General features: G+C 41.2%; 1 protein-coding gene across 2 annotated transcripts in view; it reads right to left on the bottom strand.

Moving 5' to 3' along the window:
* Positions 1-18,977, bottom strand: part of LOC310987496 (rho family-interacting cell polarization regulator 1-like) — a 68,111-nt gene that overhangs the window by 17,091 nt on the left and 32,043 nt on the right. For both annotated transcript variants that reach the window (XM_083973784.1, XM_083973783.1), the window contains exons 3-13: positions 14,653-14,790; positions 13,349-13,427; positions 12,828-12,851; positions 12,335-12,388; positions 9,718-9,867; positions 8,624-8,687; positions 8,069-8,112; positions 6,610-6,735; positions 6,146-6,294; positions 5,873-6,005; positions 1,562-1,687 (exon numbers count right to left, since the gene is read on the bottom strand). In XM_083973784.1, the coding sequence (XP_083829910.1) occupies positions 1,562-1,687; positions 5,873-6,005; positions 6,146-6,294; positions 6,610-6,735; positions 8,069-8,112; positions 8,624-8,687; positions 9,718-9,867; positions 12,335-12,388; positions 12,828-12,851; positions 13,349-13,427; positions 14,653-14,790 (1,087 nt within the window). The remainder of the gene's footprint in view (positions 1-1,561; positions 1,688-5,872; positions 6,006-6,145; positions 6,295-6,609; positions 6,736-8,068; positions 8,113-8,623; positions 8,688-9,717; positions 9,868-12,334; positions 12,389-12,827; positions 12,852-13,348; positions 13,428-14,652; positions 14,791-18,977) is intronic.

The following is an 18,977-nucleotide window of genomic DNA, read 5'->3' as shown; positions in this document are numbered from 1 at the left end:
TGCTCCTTCTCTTCCCTGCCATTCCCGAGCAGCCAGGAAACCAGAGCTCAGTAGCCTGACCAGTGGTGGAAATATATTCAGTCAGTCAAATGGCCCTGCTGCTGTTTTATTCACAATAGATTCTAAAATAATTTCCTGAATGTGCTTTAACATGACAGCAAACCTGGGTTTAATGCTCCCTATTGATGTCCTTCTCTTTTCATTGGTTGTGTTCCCGTGAGCACTATTGTGACTCGTTTAATGTGTTTTAATGTGTTTGTGTGTGACATGTTTTTGATTTACTTATTTTACAACTTGCTTTACACAGGATTTTTTAAACAATTTTTGTGTTAGAGGTATTGAGTTCATAAAGTCATCAATCAATCATTTCTAGCGTTTTAAAGGGATAGTTCACCCAAAATTAAATTTTCCTCCGAGTCCTCCGTGGCTTCTCTGAGTTACAGGGGGTCTCGGCGTAGCAGTGCATGTCTATATAACGGTTGCAAATGGATACCAACTGTCTTGGTAACAAAAAGACACACCAAAAAACATCCAAATACCTCTATGCCGTCAAATTTGGACGAACCAGGGTCTGTCCTCTTTCCAGGTCGTCCAAATTTGACGAACCGGGAAGAGGAGCTTCCGCTACAAAACAAGCTTGAAATATAGACTTATTTCATTTTTTTCGAGACAATTTCGCATTTTGGGGCTTCAATACAAGACGGACATTACATACGAGTAGCATGGAGGTACTTGGATGTTTTTTGGTGTGTCTTTTTGTTACGAAGAAAGTTGGTATCCATTTGCAACCGTTATATGGACATGCACTGCTACGCCGAGACCCCCTGTAACTCAGAGAAGCCACGGAGGACTCTGAAACTTCTCCCAGCCCTTAGTCCACATGAGGGTGAGTAGATAATGAGTGAAATTTCAATTTTGGGTGAACTATCCCTTTAAGACAGCAAGTGTAGCAATACTTCATGTACTATATTTGTCATAATAGGAGTACGACCTTACGACTAAGCCTTCCTTGAACACCTTGGTCGGGTAATTGCAGTTCATAAATTTGCCCTGCCAAATAGTTTGCATATCAAATGGCAGTTATTCAGAAGAGGATTTGGCTGCATCTGTATTAAGGATACAGCAATGTAGGAAGCACCTTTATCTCCAGTGTGCTGATTCTCTCTAACCAGGAAATAGACCCAGCCCCCCCCACGGGTTCAAATCAACCTGAAGTCAGTGGAGTTTCACTGTTCCAAAATAAAAGGGTCAACTCTTATTTCAGGAGAGGTTATCTCCTGAGGCGGCAGGACAGGAAGGACGGAGGTGACAGACTCATCTAAAAGCCATTACTTTTTGATATAAAAAATACTGTTATGATTTAGGTTCACAATAACAGACAGAGTGTAACAGAACAGCACAAAAACCAAACGCACATTAAACGCCAACTGCTCAGGAAATGACTGAGAAAGCCTTTCAAACAACAGATTTATGACTGACAGTTGAAGAGTTTGGTCTTCGGTAAATTCATTCTTTGTATATAATACATACTTGGACACACATATTGTATGATGTGTGTTACCGTATGTTGTGTGGAGTTGTGTTGCCCTCCTGTAGACAGCTGAGGACTGTAGGAGTCGTCAGAGGACTCAGACGAGTTGGACCAAGCCGTTCCGTTCTCCAGCTCTTCATGTCGACGGAGCATGTTCTGCAAGGGAAGAGCACCGATCAAACACACTGACACACGGATACACACAAGACAGGGCTGTGTGAGTCTTTGCTTGACCAACAACGGTTTTCTATCCGCTCAGTAATGTCTATGCAAATGTGGACTGTGACCACAGGCTTTGCTCTTGCTCACTGTACAGACATGATCATGGTAGCCAGGCTGGTTGCCTCACCTCAGGAGGCTGTACACTCACTGTACAAAAATTAATTAAAGGGATAGTTCACCCAAAATTCAAATTTCACTCATTATCTACTCACCCTCATGTCGACTAAGAGCCGTGAGAATTGTGAGTCCTCCGTTCCTTCTCTGAGTTACGGGGGCTCTGCGCAGCAGTATTTGTCCATATAATGGTTGTCAATGGATACCAACTTTCTTCGTCCAAAAAGACACACCAAAAAACATCCAAATACCTCCATACTGCTCGTCTGTAAAGTCCCTCTTGTATTGAAGCCCCGACATGAGAAATTGTTCTGCCAGTCAGTGCAAATCACGCGAGATTTGCACAGACACAGGAAGAGCAGTGAACCGAGACACTGGGAGCTTCCGCTACAAACAAGCTTAAAATATAGACTTATTTAATTTTTTTCGGAACAATTTCTCATGTCGGGGCTTCAATACAAGAGGGACTTTACAGACGAGCAGTATGGAGGTATTTGGATGTTTTTTGGTGTGTCTTTTTGGACCAAGAAAGTTGGTATCCATTGACAACCATTATATGGACAAATACTGCTGCGTGGACCCCCCCATAACTCAGAGAAGGAACGGAGGACTCTGAAAATTCTCACGGCTCTTAGGGTGTATTCACACCTGCAGTGTTAGTGCGCACTAAATCTGGTGCGCACTAAATTTGGTCCAGTTTGGGTTGGTGTGAAAGCAAATCGCACTCTAATGCACCAAAACTAGTGCGGCCTGAGGAGGTGGTCTCGGTTCGGCTCCAGCCGAACTCTGGTGCGCACTAGTTTAGGTGTGAAAGCAACCGCACTCTGGTGCGAGCCAACTGCCAGGCGAACTCAACAAGTTTGAGCTAAAAGGGCTCCCGTAGTCACTGACAACGGGTTAACGCAGCGGGGAGATCGCCCGGTGCTCCGGTGCTGCGGAGCTCTGTCCCCACAAACGAAGCAGCAGCAGCAGCAGCAGCAGCGGGGCAGCCGGTCGGTGCGTGTCCGCTGAGTCCGCTCAGGTCGGCGGGTCCGTCCCTCGGGTCCGCGGAGCAGCTGATTACCGAGCAGCGGAGGTCCGTGTTTAACGTTTAACCGGGAACTAACGGGACCGAGCTGGGTGAACGCAACCGGAAACCAGCCGGAAGTACCAAACAGAGTTATACATGCAAACAATATAGAAATAAATGACCAGAGCTACTAACAACCGGCCCTACTGGAGTCTCCATCAGGAAAGTTTTATCAATCAGCGCTTCGAGATTCCAACCGGTCGTCATGGAGACGTGACGTTCTCCAAGTTTGGTCCCGAGTGACAAAAAGCAGGTGTGAAAGCAACCGCACTAACTGAAAAATGAAACAATGTATCATTTTAACATTTGGTGCGCACCAGGGTGCGCACTAAACAGGTGTGAATACACCCTTAGTTGACATGAGGGTGAGTAGATAATGAGTGAAATTTGAATTTTGGGTGAACTATCCCTTTAAACATTAGATATGTTTTACAACAGCCAATAGAAACTCTCTATTGAGACTGGTCACTTTCTCCTCACAGACTAGATCTTGTGAAGTCTGAGGTGCAGGTGCATGAGCTACAACACGCTGGAATGATCGTTGAGTTTTTGCCGCTGCCTTCATGAACACTGCACGTCCAGATGTGGACATCGTGGAAACTAGCTGCCAGAAAGATTCATCTGAAGGCCTCGTGTCAATTCTGCATCCATGAGCTTCAATAGTCCAACAGCGTACAGGCTGATAGAGATCAGCAGCACACTCCAGACTGACACACTTCACACACTTTTCACTGTACATGACAGTGGATGAATCCTTTCACTTTTCTTGTCAATAGCAATTGCAAAAAATCAGGCAAATACAGACACACAATTACAGTGCCTTTATTGTCTTAATGGTATTAATATTTTTGCGCTGTCATAACTTAAAGGGATAGTTCAACATTTTGGCCCATTGCCATAATCCCTATAGTTTTACGACTAGGTTCGTTACCTTTAAATGTCGGTGCAAGCTGTTTTTAGAAGAGTGGAACAGGTATTTATATTTTTGCACTGTCATAACTTTAAGGGATAGTTCAACATTTTGGCCCATTGCCATAATCCCTATAGTTTTACGACTAGGTTCGTTACCTTTAAATGTCGGTGCAAGCTGTTTTTAGAAGAGTGGAACAGGTATTTATATTTTTGCACTGTCATAACTTTAAGGGATAGTTCAACATTTTGGCCCATTGCCATAATCCCTATAGTTTCAGGAGTAGGTTGTTACCTTTAATTGTCGGTGCAAGCTATTTTTAGAACGGTGGAACAGAGCTACGCTACCGAGGCTCATGGGATTTCTTGGTTTCTCTCATCAAACTCATCAAATACACAATCCAACAACTCTAAAATGCTCTTGTGAACAAATTGTGACCTGCACATTCACCACACTATGAGATAATAACACAACGTTACGAGACAGAGTTGTTGACCTCTTATGCGTGTTCCCGTCAGGGGCAGTTTTTCGGCAAGCAGTCTCTGCATTTGCCTCGAAAACATCTGAAGCAGCTTGCAACTCTGCTCCATGGTTCTAAAAATAACTTGCACCGACAATTAAATGTAACGAACCTAGACTGGAGGGATTATGGCAATTTGCCAAAATGTTGAACTATCCCTTTAAATTAGGTGGTAAACTCACTGGTGGATGATAGAGTCTATCATCATAAATTCACTAAAAAAGTGCTAAAAGTACCATCTACATCATCTACATACATCATAGCTCCACAAATGGAGACTACAGTTCTAGGTTTGTGACGTTCTACACCGTCATCACTGCTACTAGTCCATGTCCAAGGGGGCTCTCTTCTACAATCTGCAGGGGATCTACGTCTCCAACATGACTTACAGATGTGACGTGTCTTGTTGGCGAGTTGTCACTACAGGAACAGCTGTGGCTAAGTGTGTCTCTGAAGATGTCCAGCAGTGGCCAGTGCTGCCGCCTGGTCAGACTCCGAGGCAGAGACTGAAGTGGGAGGAGCAGCAGGTGGAGCAAAGCGCAGTGGGAGCAGTTAGAGGCTGTTTCCCTGAACTCCCTCTGCAGTGTTTTCTACACCATGACACCTCATCTGGGTCTGGTGGTGCGTACAGTCATAATAACCAGTGCAATAAAAGGAGGTTTTAAAGGGATAGTTCAACATTTTGGCAAATTGGCCCATTGCCATAATCCATATAGTCATAGCAGTAGGTTCATTACCTTTAATTGTCGGTGTAAGCTATTTTTAGAACGGTGGAGCAGAGCCGCGAGCTGCTCAGAGCTACGCTACGGAGGCTAATGGGATTTCTTGGTTTCCCTCATCAAACTCATCAAATACACAATCCAACAACTCCAAAACGCTCTGGTGGACAAGTTGTGACCTGCACATTCAACACGCTATGAGATAATAACAGAACGTTACGAGACAGAGTTGTTTTAGAGATAAATTCATGCAAAACCGCTGATGCGCGTTGCCTTCAGGGACAGTTTTTCAGCAAGCAGTCTCTGTATGTACCTCGAAAACGGCTCAGTTTCGTAACGTTGATGAGTTTGATGAGAGAAACCAAGAAATCCCATTAGCCTCCGTAGCGTAGCTCTGAGCAGCTCACGGCTCTGCTCCACCGTTCTAAAAAGAGCTTGCACCAATTAAAGGTAACGAACCTACTGCTATGACTATAGGGATTATGGCAATGGGCCAATTTGCCAAAATGTTGAACTATCCCTTTAAACACTGGACGCTTTTTAAACTTAAAAAAAAACGATTCACTAAACCTGCATTCTTTTGCAAAAAATATATTGACCCACTTGCCACACGGCCCGTCGGGGGGCTGCAGCCCACAGGTTGGGCACAACTACACTCTCTCGTGTTTTATAAGACATTAATATGAAGGTGACTGTGTGAATATCAGCACAAAGTTCAACCAGTCAGCAACTGGAAGACAAACACTTGAGTGTCTCTGCTCTGAGAAAACATTAGTCAAACACTCACATAGAAGGCTTGTTCCCGTAGAGACGGCGTGTCGGGTGGACTCTGGTTGAAGATTGTTGAGAATCTCTTACTGACGGTCGGGGCTTTGTTGACAGTGCTGGCCACTGACCCCAGGTCATCTTTGTCAAATGGACTGATGAAGGGAGAGTGGATGAGTGTGTATAAATAACCACTCCATATAATATTTAAGTGATGTTCTGTTACTGAATAACAGCTGGCTGATTAAAGGGACAAACAGTACAACCTCAGGAGTGGATGGTTGGAAAAACTCACTTCCAGGTGACTTCGAGGCTCAGCTTAATAGTCCCAAGGTCATTAATATCCACGGCAACCGTCTGGGGCAGCGCGGCAAACAGGTCCTTGGTCTCGCAGGAAACACTTCCAACGACCACGTGATTGGCTAAGCTCTTCAGCTCTGTCACCTAGGAGACCGCAAAGAAAAATAATTTGATCATGCAACCATTGTCTCCTGCCTTCTCCAGACAGAGTGTCTCAACCAGACTGACACACACACTGTCATATTAATCAGAGGAAGTAATAACTTTATTGTCCCATTACATTTCAGACAAAAACAGTGAGAGACAGGATCAACTAGCCTGGAACCAGAGGTGTACTGACCAGAGTAAGACAAAAGGAGACGATCTTGCAGGAAAAAGTTATTTCAGATGCCAGATAGGTCTAAGGCAGCAGTGGAAATAAATTCAAAGATGTTAAAAGAGACACCAGGAGGAACTGACCTTCACAGAGAGGAAGTCATGGATGAGTGGCAGAAACACCATGTCCTCACTGTCCCACACCTGTTTGGCATTGATCTCGATTCTGCCGCGCAGCTTCCATCGCTGACGACCGTACTTCATAAAGATCTGAACACACACACAAACACAAACTTCATCAATGTTGAGTCAGAGCTGTGTCTATATTATATGTGGCACAACAACCATCTAAGGTAGGAATGCCACGATTATACAGTAGATTTTCTTGGTACGATTATTGTCACAGAAATAATCACGGTATTACAATTATCACAATTATTATGCATCAATACATTTCACAACACTATGAATGTGTAAAATCAAATATAGTCACAATATAATTACATTACTAATCTCTTAATATAGGACCAGTTATTTATCTCCCGGGGGAAGTGTTTGAAATATTTAAGTCATTATTTGTCATCTATACCAAATGTTTAAGTTCATTTTAATAATTTCCATGCCAACATTTAAATTCCTACCAATTCAGTGTTACTTTAGATAAATGGACCAGTATTTGTGCATGTACTTTGGCGCACATCTGCCGATATGGTATCAACATAATCTTTTTTGGAAAGTGACGGTATTTAGGAATCTTTACGATCAATTAATTGTGGCGTTTAATACCGCCATTAATTGTGAAAACAAGTAATTGTGACATCCCTAATCTAAACCTTTTCTTTTCTGTCTCTTCTCTTTTATACCTTTTTCATTTTCTTTCCTAAACATTAAGCTATGGGTGCTAGATGCTAGATCACAGAGAGAGACACACTTGTATGATCATACACACATACTGGATCAAAAAGGCTGCAGTAACTCTGCAGTAACTGAGTCAGCAGAGCATTTGTGACTTTCACGCACTCTTCGTCTCAGTACTCAGTGACCCTGCTCTGCAACTCTCCATGATCAGGCCACTTTGGGGCTGAGTTGCTGTAGTTCCTAAACACTTCCACTTTACTTTTTAAATTTCACAAACAAAGTAGTTGTAATTATTTCAGTCCAGCAACTCTTTAGAATGATGCATTCTTTCACAGGTGTTTTTAAGTCAGACTGCAAAGACAGGTGCTTGATTTTACAGTATATGCCTGTAGCAATGGGACTCAATGAACCCCTAATACAGTGCTTTCAGAGGTCCAGGTCAATGGTCCATAGCATTTAGTTCATTTCAGGCCATGTCCCTTTATGCCCCTGTTCTCCCGCCAGTGCCTCGGCCTCAATCTCAAAGAATCCATTAAACCTAATTCTAGTACAGCAGAGTTCATGTTGTCCTGCCAAGTTTACTGAAAACTTTCTAAAAACCTCTGCATTCCTCTAAAACCAGTGTGCTCATGTCCTCTATAGTTTCTCTGTGACTTTTTAACGACGCTTTCCGTCAAAAATAAATTAGGCTCAAGGATCAATCAAGGATGGAAAAATCCAGAGAGAGTGAGAGAAATGAACTAACCTCATACTGGTCACCAGCACATAATCTAGCAAATCCAGCAAGACCTGAAAGACAAACAGAAACAGGAGAAAACTGTGAACGTGCTGAACTGGTCCAGCTGCATCAAAGGTGTCAGGAAATACCACAGAGCACTTAATTACATGTTAATCACCTATGATGAGATCATGAGCACATAGGAGCTGCTGCTCTGTGTACATTTGATGGTTTGATGGTTTTGACTAAATCAAAGTGCATGGACTAACTCTACCTTCTTGTTGCAACAAGTAAAGTGACTTAATACTACAGTATTTAGCAGCAGCCATGTTTGTTCAGGCATCAGATTGACTGTCGGGGGAAAAACCCATTAAAAATGTATCACACTAATACTAGAAGTTTTGGCATATTTCATTTCCTGTTGATCCAGAGCAGAGCCAAAAGAGAGTGTGTGTTTATACCAGTGTGTGATTTCAGGGGGAGAATGGCAAGAAGACACAGAGAGGAGAGAAGGAGGAATCATACCAGGGAGAGGAAAGAGTAAAGACATATTGTTAAAGTTGATCGATGTGTCATTCTTACCTTTCATCTTAATGTGAAACTCCCCCAGCTGATTCTCCAGCTCGTTCTCCAACACACACATGTTCTACAGAGAAGATTGAGAGAGACTTCAGTGAGCTGCTGAATAAGACATGCTCACATTTTCCTTTAAGTCTGTGTTAAGATTTTCTTAAAAATAAAAATGGTTTCACAAACATTTGTAATTCTTCTTCTTAAGGTTTTCTTAAAACTGACACTATTCACTATTCTATTTCTCCATATCTTAAAGGCATAGTTCAACATTTTGGCAAATTGGCCCATCGCCATAATCCCTATAGTTTTAGGAGTAGGTTGTTACCTTTAATTGTCGGTGCAAGCTATTTTTAGAACGGCGGAGCAGAGCCGCGAGCTGTTCAGAGCTACACTACGGAGGCTAATGGGATTTCTTGGTTTCCCTCATCAAACTCATCAAATACACAATCCAACAACTCCAAAACGATCTGGTGGACAAGTTGTGACCTGCACATTCACCACGCTATGAGATAATAACACAACGTTATGAGGCGGAGATGTTTTCGAGGCAAATTCAGAGACTGTTTGCCGAAAAACTGCCCCCGACGGGAACGCACATCAGCGGTTTTGCATGAATTTACCTTGAAAACAACTCTGTTTCTAGCGTTCCCTTATTATCTCATAGCGTGGTGAATGTGCAGGTCACAACTTGTCCACTTTTGGAGTTGTTGGATTGTGTATTTGATAACTTTGATGGTTTCCCTCATCAAACTCATCAAATACACAATCCAACAACTCCAAAACGCTGTTGTGACCTTCACATTCACCACGCTATGAGATAATAATGGAACGTTACAAGAAGGAAATTTAAGGAGTCATTTCAACCAGACCTTAGTGACCAAATTAAGGAAATCAACTCCCTCATCGATGGGGAAATTAAACCTTAAGTGCCATATTTCAGTAGAAAACTTAGGTGTTTTGTCCAATGGGCTCCTGGTCTATAGTGCTAACATCCTACTGCACATCCTATTATGCTTATTATGCAACAGACCAGTTAATGCAACAGTACACTTGTGTCATTTTTCTCCATCCCACCTTCCAACCCCCTATCCTCAGTGTCTCACCTCTGTGTACTCTTTGTATCCTTTATTAGCTTCTGTTAAACTCTCCCTGGCCTCCTTGCTGCCCGGAGAAGCAGTGTACGCCTTCACCATCTTGTTGGCTCCATCCCTGAGTCTCCTCTGCAGGCAGTAGGCTTCATACAGCTCCTCAATCTGGGAAAAGAGGCCAAACATTACACATCTCATCCTGTCCAACTATGCAAAGAGGACAAAGCACCATCTGCATTTTAGAGCCAGGCTGCTAGTATCATCACACACTCACACTTCATCATTCCCCGATCACACACACTCATTCAGTGACCTCCTCCACATAGACCCTGCTGCTATCTACCCATGTTCATATTATCACATAGGACATATGCACACTATACTGTGGGAATATGAGTTTCCCTTAAACTAGGGCTATATGTAATGCAGTCATTTATGTCTATTGTTATTTATTACATAAGTTATACAATTTCTACTAGGGCTGGGACAATATGCTTTTCTCCCGATTCGATTCTTCTACGATTTTTTGGATGGCGATTCGATTCAAATTGCGATTCTACGATATTGCAGATTCTCTCGATTTTTAGTCTGTATTTTTAACATTTATCTGCACACAAATACTGTAGGAGCCTATAAATTAACATACTCCATTATAAAGTGAACTTTATACCCTTATAACCCTTTTCAAAACCTGTACTCTCTGTATGTAAAAAAGGCTAACAAATGCACATTGCACAATATTTTAAAAAATTCAACAACAAAAAAAAAATGTTTTTTTCAAAAAAAAAAATCGATTTTTGAAAAAAAAAATCGATTTAAAAATCGTCAAAAAAGATATCGCGATATTTATGTGAATCGATTTTTTCTCCCACCCCAAATTTCTACCATATACTCATTTTGCTATTTTAATCATTGTACTATTACAGGTTTTGCTTGTTTTTAATGCTTTCTTCTTAATGTGTCACTTTGTCTTCATGTGTTCTTTGTTGTATATTTCTCTATTTTAATGTCTACTTAGTGTGCTCATGTGTGAGACAAGAAGACATACAGTTCCCTGTTCAGCAGGTGAGTCATGTGTCAAATATTACTTATAGATGCAAGAAAGTTGGTGATGTTACACATATAGCGTCTCTAAATCCACACAAGTACATAATCTGAGGCCATGCAGTTAAGTAGATATGTATTAGCATGTAAAATTGAGGCTTGTCTACTTTGTGACCCAGAATAACCCCAGCGACTCTGCAGTTACCAGCAGCTGAGCACAAACACTTTCTCCCTGATTTCCCTCGAAAAACATAGTCAGAGAGGGTCTGTGCTGGAAAAGTCAGTATCTTATCTCGAACATCCTTTCCTCATCCTCAATGGAAAACATCATGAGGTAGAGGAAGGAAAAAAGACTTGTATGAGAAATCCCCCTTTTCTAACTACAAAAACAAAACGATTAAAATGTTGTAATGAGATAACATAACAGAAAAGAAAGTTATCATTAGAAATAACAATTTAAAAGAAATAATGAACTGAACAATAGATCTGACTGAACTATCTACGGCTTTAAATGCATTGTTCCATGGCATAGACACTTTTGACATTAAATTAAATGCATTTGTTAAGTAGAGAAACAGATTTTAAATGTTTCACACAAGGGGAGACGGTTTACTTATTGTTATGATGATTAACTAGAAACTGGAAATTCAATATGTTTGTTCTCTGTGATGCCATCTTAATGAATAGAAAATCTATATTTATGGATTTGGAGCTCAGCAGGATCATTCCGTGCATGTTCATGGTGCGTGTCTATAAATATTGCTGACAAAAGGAATTTTGTAGAGGAAGGTCCAGTGTTTCCCCTGCTAGTGGAGAAAAGATAGGAAGCCATGAACAGAAGCTGATTAACAGTGCAAACAGACCACAAAAATACCTGATCCTGGGTCGAGACACTGAACCTCACTTTGTCCTTAATGTATGCATGAAGTTGGTCTGTTTGAGTGTGTGACTGAATGTTGCTTGTGATGTAAAACACTATGTCTGGGATTATAAAACAAGAAAAGCTCTAAATACTTAAAGAGGAACTATGCAGGATTTGTAACTTAATTATGCTACATTTTTAACTTAATTAAACAGCTTTGGAGTAATTGTGATGATTGTGATGGTTTAATAAATGGCTTAACTTGTTACGAGGGAGAATGGAGGCTCTGTGTGTCACTTATTGCATCTCATTGCTGAAAACCAGCCTTGCAAGATCGATGATAATATACCTATATATATAAAATGTTATGTAGCCTACCACTCTATTGATTGATTTCTCACCGGCTTTGTTGTAAACAAATGCACACGGCCAGGAGGAGGGTTAGTAAATCAGCAGAAAATGACCGGACTTGCATAGTTCATCATTAAGTGCAGTTCATCATTGTGTTGAGTCGACTTAATAAACTGACAGTCAGTAAATTCAGACTAAGAACATCTGGCAGCTGCAGCAGAAATGTCTTATTTTACGACTAATATGTACTACAGTATGATGTTTCTCATGGAGTAACCCCTACACATTACATGGATACAATACAAATGACTATAAGTACTAAACACATCTTGTCTAAATATAAATGTAGTCTGACAGGTGCCATCATGGTCTTACCTTGCTCAGGTGAAACTCCAGTCGTCTTATATACCGCTCAGTCACTTTGACTTGCTGTTGGAGTAAAGCACAGGACCCATTTAGTCCGACTGTTCAGACTGAAATATGTTGACAGTACATCAACCCCAGGAAACTTTAAAGCTTGCAAACAACACAGTTATGTGTTCATAATGATCATATACTTGAGGAATCACTTAAGACTTTTTCAAATTAGCTCTGACTCTGTCTTAACTGCAACATTGAACATTGAAAATTAACTTCCTCAGTTAAATTTAAGTGTCATATTCAAGCAGAAAGTTGTGTGAAATCAGGGCAGTACAACAATTAAAAGCTGCAGCCTCCAAAAATACTGAAGCTTGTCAAATAACCTCCAATGAAATAACATTTATCCACATAACAAAATACAACACAACACAGAACACACAAATAGTTGCTTGGGTTAAGCTGCCATCAAGACTTCCTACATGTTTGAAACAAAGGAAAAGTAACTCACCTTGTCTAGTTCATACAGGAACCCCTGAAAAGGGAGAACAGGGGTGTTTATTGAAGGAACATCACAATGAGAGTGACAATTCTGATGTTAAGTGATATTTTTACCATCTATAATATTTAGCCATATTGATACCAGCTGTCAGGACTTGTGACTTTGTCATTAACAGCAAAGCAGTCACTGCCCTCAGCCACAACCAAGCCCCGCCCACCTGGACCCATCATCTAACCTTGCAGGATTTGGTTTCTCTCAGCTTAAATCTTTTTTCTTATTTTTTTTTATTTCAATTATTTATTTGACCACTCATAAAACAAGTCAACCAATCAGAGGAGAGTCTCATCTCTTCAGATTTGCTCCCCAATCTGTTGTTATTAGAGCTGCAAGGAGAAGTCTGGGAGAGGAGATGTAAAAACTACACCAAGATGATTTTTTGGTTTTTGAAAACACAACTACTGTATATCGTCTTATGAGTGTAAAATTTAGTTGTAGAGGGTAAAATCAAACGGTAACATGTCAGGACGTACCAGTCTGGAGTTCCTCTTGGATTCTTTCATCTGTCTGCTCAGGCTGTCCGAGTCCATCTGATAAACTTGGAGGTAAGACCTGAGAAACCACACACACACACACACACACACACACTGTAGGTTGTACCCATGATGTTGGTTTGGTGAGCTGATGAAGGCTGTGTCTTTCTACCACTGGCAGCTGATGTTACAACAGTACAGTAGTTAAACAAACATGTGTTAATGCCTTTAGACAATGACTCACTTAGTGCTGCTAAGTGAAGATAACAGACTGTTGGCTGCTGATACTGACCTTCTCATCTAACTCTTAGCAGGAGAGTGACTAAGATTATCTTCCTAAATGTCAGTGTGTGTTTCCTAGTGGTCAGGATAAACCACTAGTCTGTTGCTTCTGGAGAAAATGTGGTGATGACATGTTTTCACTTTTCATTTTTCCTAGAGGATCAGTTGTCAATCCCATGAGATCTTTACGTTTCATGTTAGCATCAATGCAATTATTGTTTCTTTGTGAATTTGAACAACTAATTAATAAATACTGGTGTATGAAAATAATTTTACTTGAATTAGACAGATGAAATTAGTTAGTTTCACTTTAACACGGCATCAGACCACCAAAAAATGCCTACACTGCAAAAAAAATCTAATATCTTACCAAGAATATTTGTCTTATTTTTAGTCAAACTGTCATTTCTAGTCAAAACAAATCTAATTATACTTAAAATAAGACTCATCACATTAAAAAGCAGCTTGTTTTTAGAAACTTTTTACTTCTTTCAAGCAGATTTTCACTTAAAATAATCTGATAGTGGAGCAAATTTTTCTTCCTTATTACAAGCACAAAAAACTTGCTTTCACTGGCAGATTTTTCTACTTATTTCAAGTGAAAATGATCTAAAAACAAGTTAATTTTTAGGTAATGAGTCTTATTTTAAGTGGAAAGGGGTTGTTTTGACTAGAAATGAGACATTTTGACAAGAAATAAGACACTTATTCTTGGAAAGATTTTGAGTTTTTGCAGTGTATTCATTATATCAAATTAAATGTTTCCTTCATGTAAGATAAGACATTCCTCTATTAGTCCTAGAATTGGTAAATTTCTGATTTCCATGTAGAATATTTGAAGTGGTTTACTGCTGAACTAGTGTATTCTTACACACAGGTGCAGTATATTAAACCACCGCTGTAGAAAGGATTGTTGGATTGTTTGAGTGGCTGTTTCTAGAAGTGTCGGCTCTGCTGATCTGCTGATGCTCTCATTCAACTGTCTGTGTACAGCTGCCGTCTGTGTACATGAGCGTACTCACTGGAGGCCTTTTTTCAGCGCCTCGTACACCTGATCCAGTCGCTCCGGTTGAGGAACTTTGGGCGGCTGGTTGGTGAACATCCTGCTGGCTCTGCTGGGCTTCCTGCTGAGACCCGGAGTGCTGAACACCGAGAGGTTCCTGCAACAACACAGCAACACGAGGTCAACGTCATCCTCCAACGGAGCAGCTTGAACCAGTCACAGCAGACTGACACACTGACCTTGACCCAGTCTGTCTCTCCTCCATCATGCATACCACTGAGCACCAGCCTGAATGAGAACCCTAATGAGACGGCTTTGTTCATCAGGGAATTCATTAAACAGCGTTTCACTGGTGATATGATGGAATCTGACGTTTTAAAATGATAAAATGTAAACTCAAAACCTTTTCAGCCTGGCTTTCAACTAAATATGGTTTTAGATAGTGGGCACTTTTATTTCATTCTTTTCTTTTATCGTTCACTTTTTAATGTTTGGTAGTGTTTTTACAGCTTTTAAAATGTTTCATTCTCAGTTCTCTCACTTGATTCATCGTTTTTGGTTCAGACATCATATGACTGATTAATACATGTTTTGCAATTAAAAACAGGAGTCTGTTGTAATTCAGTTATACCTTATGATACCTGCCGGATACTTTACAAGTCTGATCCTGTCATAGCGCCACCTGCTGGCAACAGGGACAGCTTTTCTCTTTTTTTCACTTAGGCTTTATTTTGAAGTTTTTCAATGAACAGCGTTGCGCTGGAGACAGATGATGTTTTGTCATTAAACCATAAGTTGTTGTTGAGAAGGGGACAGGGGACATGGGTCTCAGGACTGCAGGAGGGAAAATTGCTCGGTAGCACCCCAAATAGAATTTCAGTGAAGTAAGTGAACAAAATGTGTAAAACACACTTAACATCCAGCTGCATCAGTTCAGAGTCAGTGGAATCAACAGCAGGGCAATTCATCAAAAAAATAGATTATATTACTAATCACATCGTATTTAAGAGTAATGTTGTGTAGTGAGGAGACAGTTTGATGAACGAGTACAACAACAAAAACATAATGTCATTATAGCAGAAGGATGTCATGTTCACATAAAAAGGGTCTAAGTAAAATAGTGGCCTCAATGCTGAAGTTTAGGGCCAGAAACTGTTCAATAAACTAATGTCCAGTGGTTCGCAACCTGAGGGCCATGAAGCTTTTGCAAGTTGGCTAGCAAATCATTTGCAAAGCATTCCTGTTTTGTTGAATTTTGAATTAATTTGTTTTAAAGACTTATTAATGACTGTGATATGTAGTTTTATGTCATCGGACCATATCTTGTTTCCTATCTCAGTGGGATTGTGCACTAAAAGACCACAAATATTGTAAAAACTAGAGAATCTGGAATAGCCGATTAGAAACAGGAAGCGTTCAAAGGAAATAGGGTCGAGAGACAGATGGTAAATCAACAAGTGATATCCATAACAACAAGAAAAAAAAGCTTTAAGTCAGGACTGAATGTTTGACCATTATCATTAAATTATAAAGTGCTTTGATTATTCAGCCTGCGTATTGTCATGCAGTCAGATGTGGGCTTTGAGATCAAGGTGACAACATGTGGCACCAGTACAAACTGTTGATTAAATCTGTCTATTCAGCTTTTAGAACCACTTTTCTTGTCCAGACTCTTGGACTCAAATCTGTTCTCACACACTGGACAGAGCAGTGAAAAATCAAGTAGTTGCATGGTAGTGCATCTATTGTATTTGAAGAGTTCATTTGCAAAAGCAGATAACTCAATTTTTAAAAAATTCTAGAATCTTCATTTTTTATTTATATACGGTGATATCAGTCAAACCAAAGTTGAGTGACTTTGAGATGTAACAAAACAGACATATCTCAAAAAAATAAAGTTTTATTGAAAACAACACTATGCAAATTTCAAAGGAGGTTAAATCGAAAGCAACTGGACTTAGTTATTTGTCTAGGAAGACGTTTCACCTCTCATCCAAGAGGCTTCATCAGTTCATGTAGCAGCTGACCAGGCTGGGACTGGTCCAACTATCTGGTGTGGAGACTCACTATTTAACCTCTTGTGTGGGCGTTTCACAAGGGTGATGATGTCACTGGTTCCCTTTTGTGCTCCAAGTGCCAACGACAGTCGTTGGAGTGACAATCGTTGGTGGGAAGTTGGTTTTGACTTCGTTAGTGCCCTATTGTGTTCTAACGACAGTCATTGGAGTCACTTGCCACTTGTGAACAGTGGTTGTTCTTTGAGGCTAGATGGTTGAGGCCCCGTCCAGACGAGGCCGTTTTTTTTCAAATCCGGATAAATACTTTATCGGATTGGCCTCGCGTCCACATGGATCCGGCGTTTTCAGGGGGTGAAAACGGTATTTTTTGAAAACGGGTCCCAGAGTGGGAAAATTTGAAAACGCCGCCCCAGCGTATCCGTCTGGACGGCCAATACGGACTTTTTCTGAAACGATGATGTCATGCCCCCCGCCGCTCTACCTGTAACCTGAGACACACACACACACACACACACACACTGACACACACACACACACACCGCTGCAGCAGCAGCTGCACACTGACAGTCTATGCACGTAACAACAACAACGGCCGACTAACGTCGCGTCGCTCAGACGCTGCGGCTGAATCGCTCCTGTTTAATCATCACTGATCATCATATTTACTCTGACACGACTCCCTGTCAACATTTAATCCCATGTTTGAGTTTGAATACAGCGGGGAACTTCTTCTATTGAATTACAGCGGGGACTTCCCGTCTTCTTCAGCTGTCTTATGTGTGGCAGGCAGCGCTACAGCGACACATACACTCCACACACACGCCTGCAGTATGTAGGTACTACAGCGTTTTGGGTCGTTTTCAGGTGATCGTGTGGACGCAGATATTTTTGAAAACGATGCCGTGTTTACGGAGATTTTTTTCAAAACGATTAAGAAAAAGATCGGATTCAGTGAAGCCGCGTTTTCGTGTGGATGGGGTCTGAGTCTCCTGGGAAGGGATGAAAGGGCAGCATTGTAAATTGGAGGTAGGTGGTGTCTGAGGCCACCTCCCCTGTTGAGGGAAGGTTTCTCTATTTTTACAAAAATGGCTTCTTTAACTCCTCTTTCAAACCATCTGTCCTCTCTGTCTAGGATTTGAACATTGCCGTCCTCAAAGGAGTGGGCTTTCTCCTTGAGATGTAAATGGACAGCAGAGTCCAGTCCTGAGGAGTTTGCTCTCCTGTGTTGGGCCATGCGTTTATGCAGTGGTTGTTTTGTTTCTCCAATGTAGAGGTCTTTGCATTCCTCGTTGCATTGGACTGCATACACCAGGTTGCTTTTGTGGGTGTGTGGTGTTCTGTCCTTGGGATGTACCAGTCTCTGTCTGAGTGTGTTGCTGGGTTTGAAATACACAGGGATACGGTGTTTGTTAAAGATCCTCCTGAGTTTTTCTGATACTCCAGACACATATGGAATGACTATGTTGTTTCTCTTGTTTTGTCTTTCTTTCTCAACCACTTTGCTGGTTTTCTTTCTGGAAGCAGCTGCAGTTTTCACAAAGGTCCAGTTAGGGTAACCACAAGTTGTGAGGGCGCCTCTCAGGTGCTTGTGTTCTGCCCCTTGGGCCTGTGAGCTGGTGGGCACGTTATCAGCTCTGTGTTGCAAGGTTCTGATAACACCAAGCTTATGTTCCAGAGGGTGGTGAGAGTCGAAAAGTAGATATTGGTCTGTATGTGTGGGTTTTCTGTATACCCCAATGTGGAGGCTCCTGTCCTTTTTCATATGCAAAGAATAATTACAAAGCCTCAGCTAATTTCTCTTCATTTGTAATGTCTCTTTGTTGTAACTAATAACAGATTTAAAATCGCAATTGTGTGGCCTGTTCAGGCCTTGCTTTATCCTACAAGTCTACACACAACTCCTCACACACTTACCTGAGTGACCTTATCTCATGCAAATCAACTAACACGGTACCTTTGTAATTAAATGGTAAGAGAAGGTCACATCTGTCAATCAAAAGGCCTCAGGTTTTCACAGTCAGTCAGGAATGTCAGTGAGGTCATGGTCGAGACTGAAACAACACTGACGTCAAGACAATACACGGGCCTGAGCGTCAGTGGTTACACAGCCTTATCTGGCAAGTTAACAAAGAAGAGCTGAAGAGCTGAACCACCATTCCCCTCAGCTGTGATCATCTGAGCTGAGCCCATGATCCCGTCCAGCCTGGAGTCTCATAATCCAAACATAACATCATCACACAAGTGAACAGTTCATCTACAAGAGTAGAAAGATACAGATCCAGCCACACAGTCTTACATTTCCCTTAGAGATTGAAAAGCTCTACTA

Source organism: Trachurus trachurus (assembly GCF_905171665.1).
Source record: "Trachurus trachurus genome assembly, chromosome: 6".
NCBI classification, from domain to species: Eukaryota; Metazoa; Chordata; class Actinopteri; order Carangiformes; family Carangidae; genus Trachurus; species Trachurus trachurus.
Note: the sequence above shows the minus strand (reverse complement) of the source record. Positions and strands in the feature narration are given on the sequence as shown.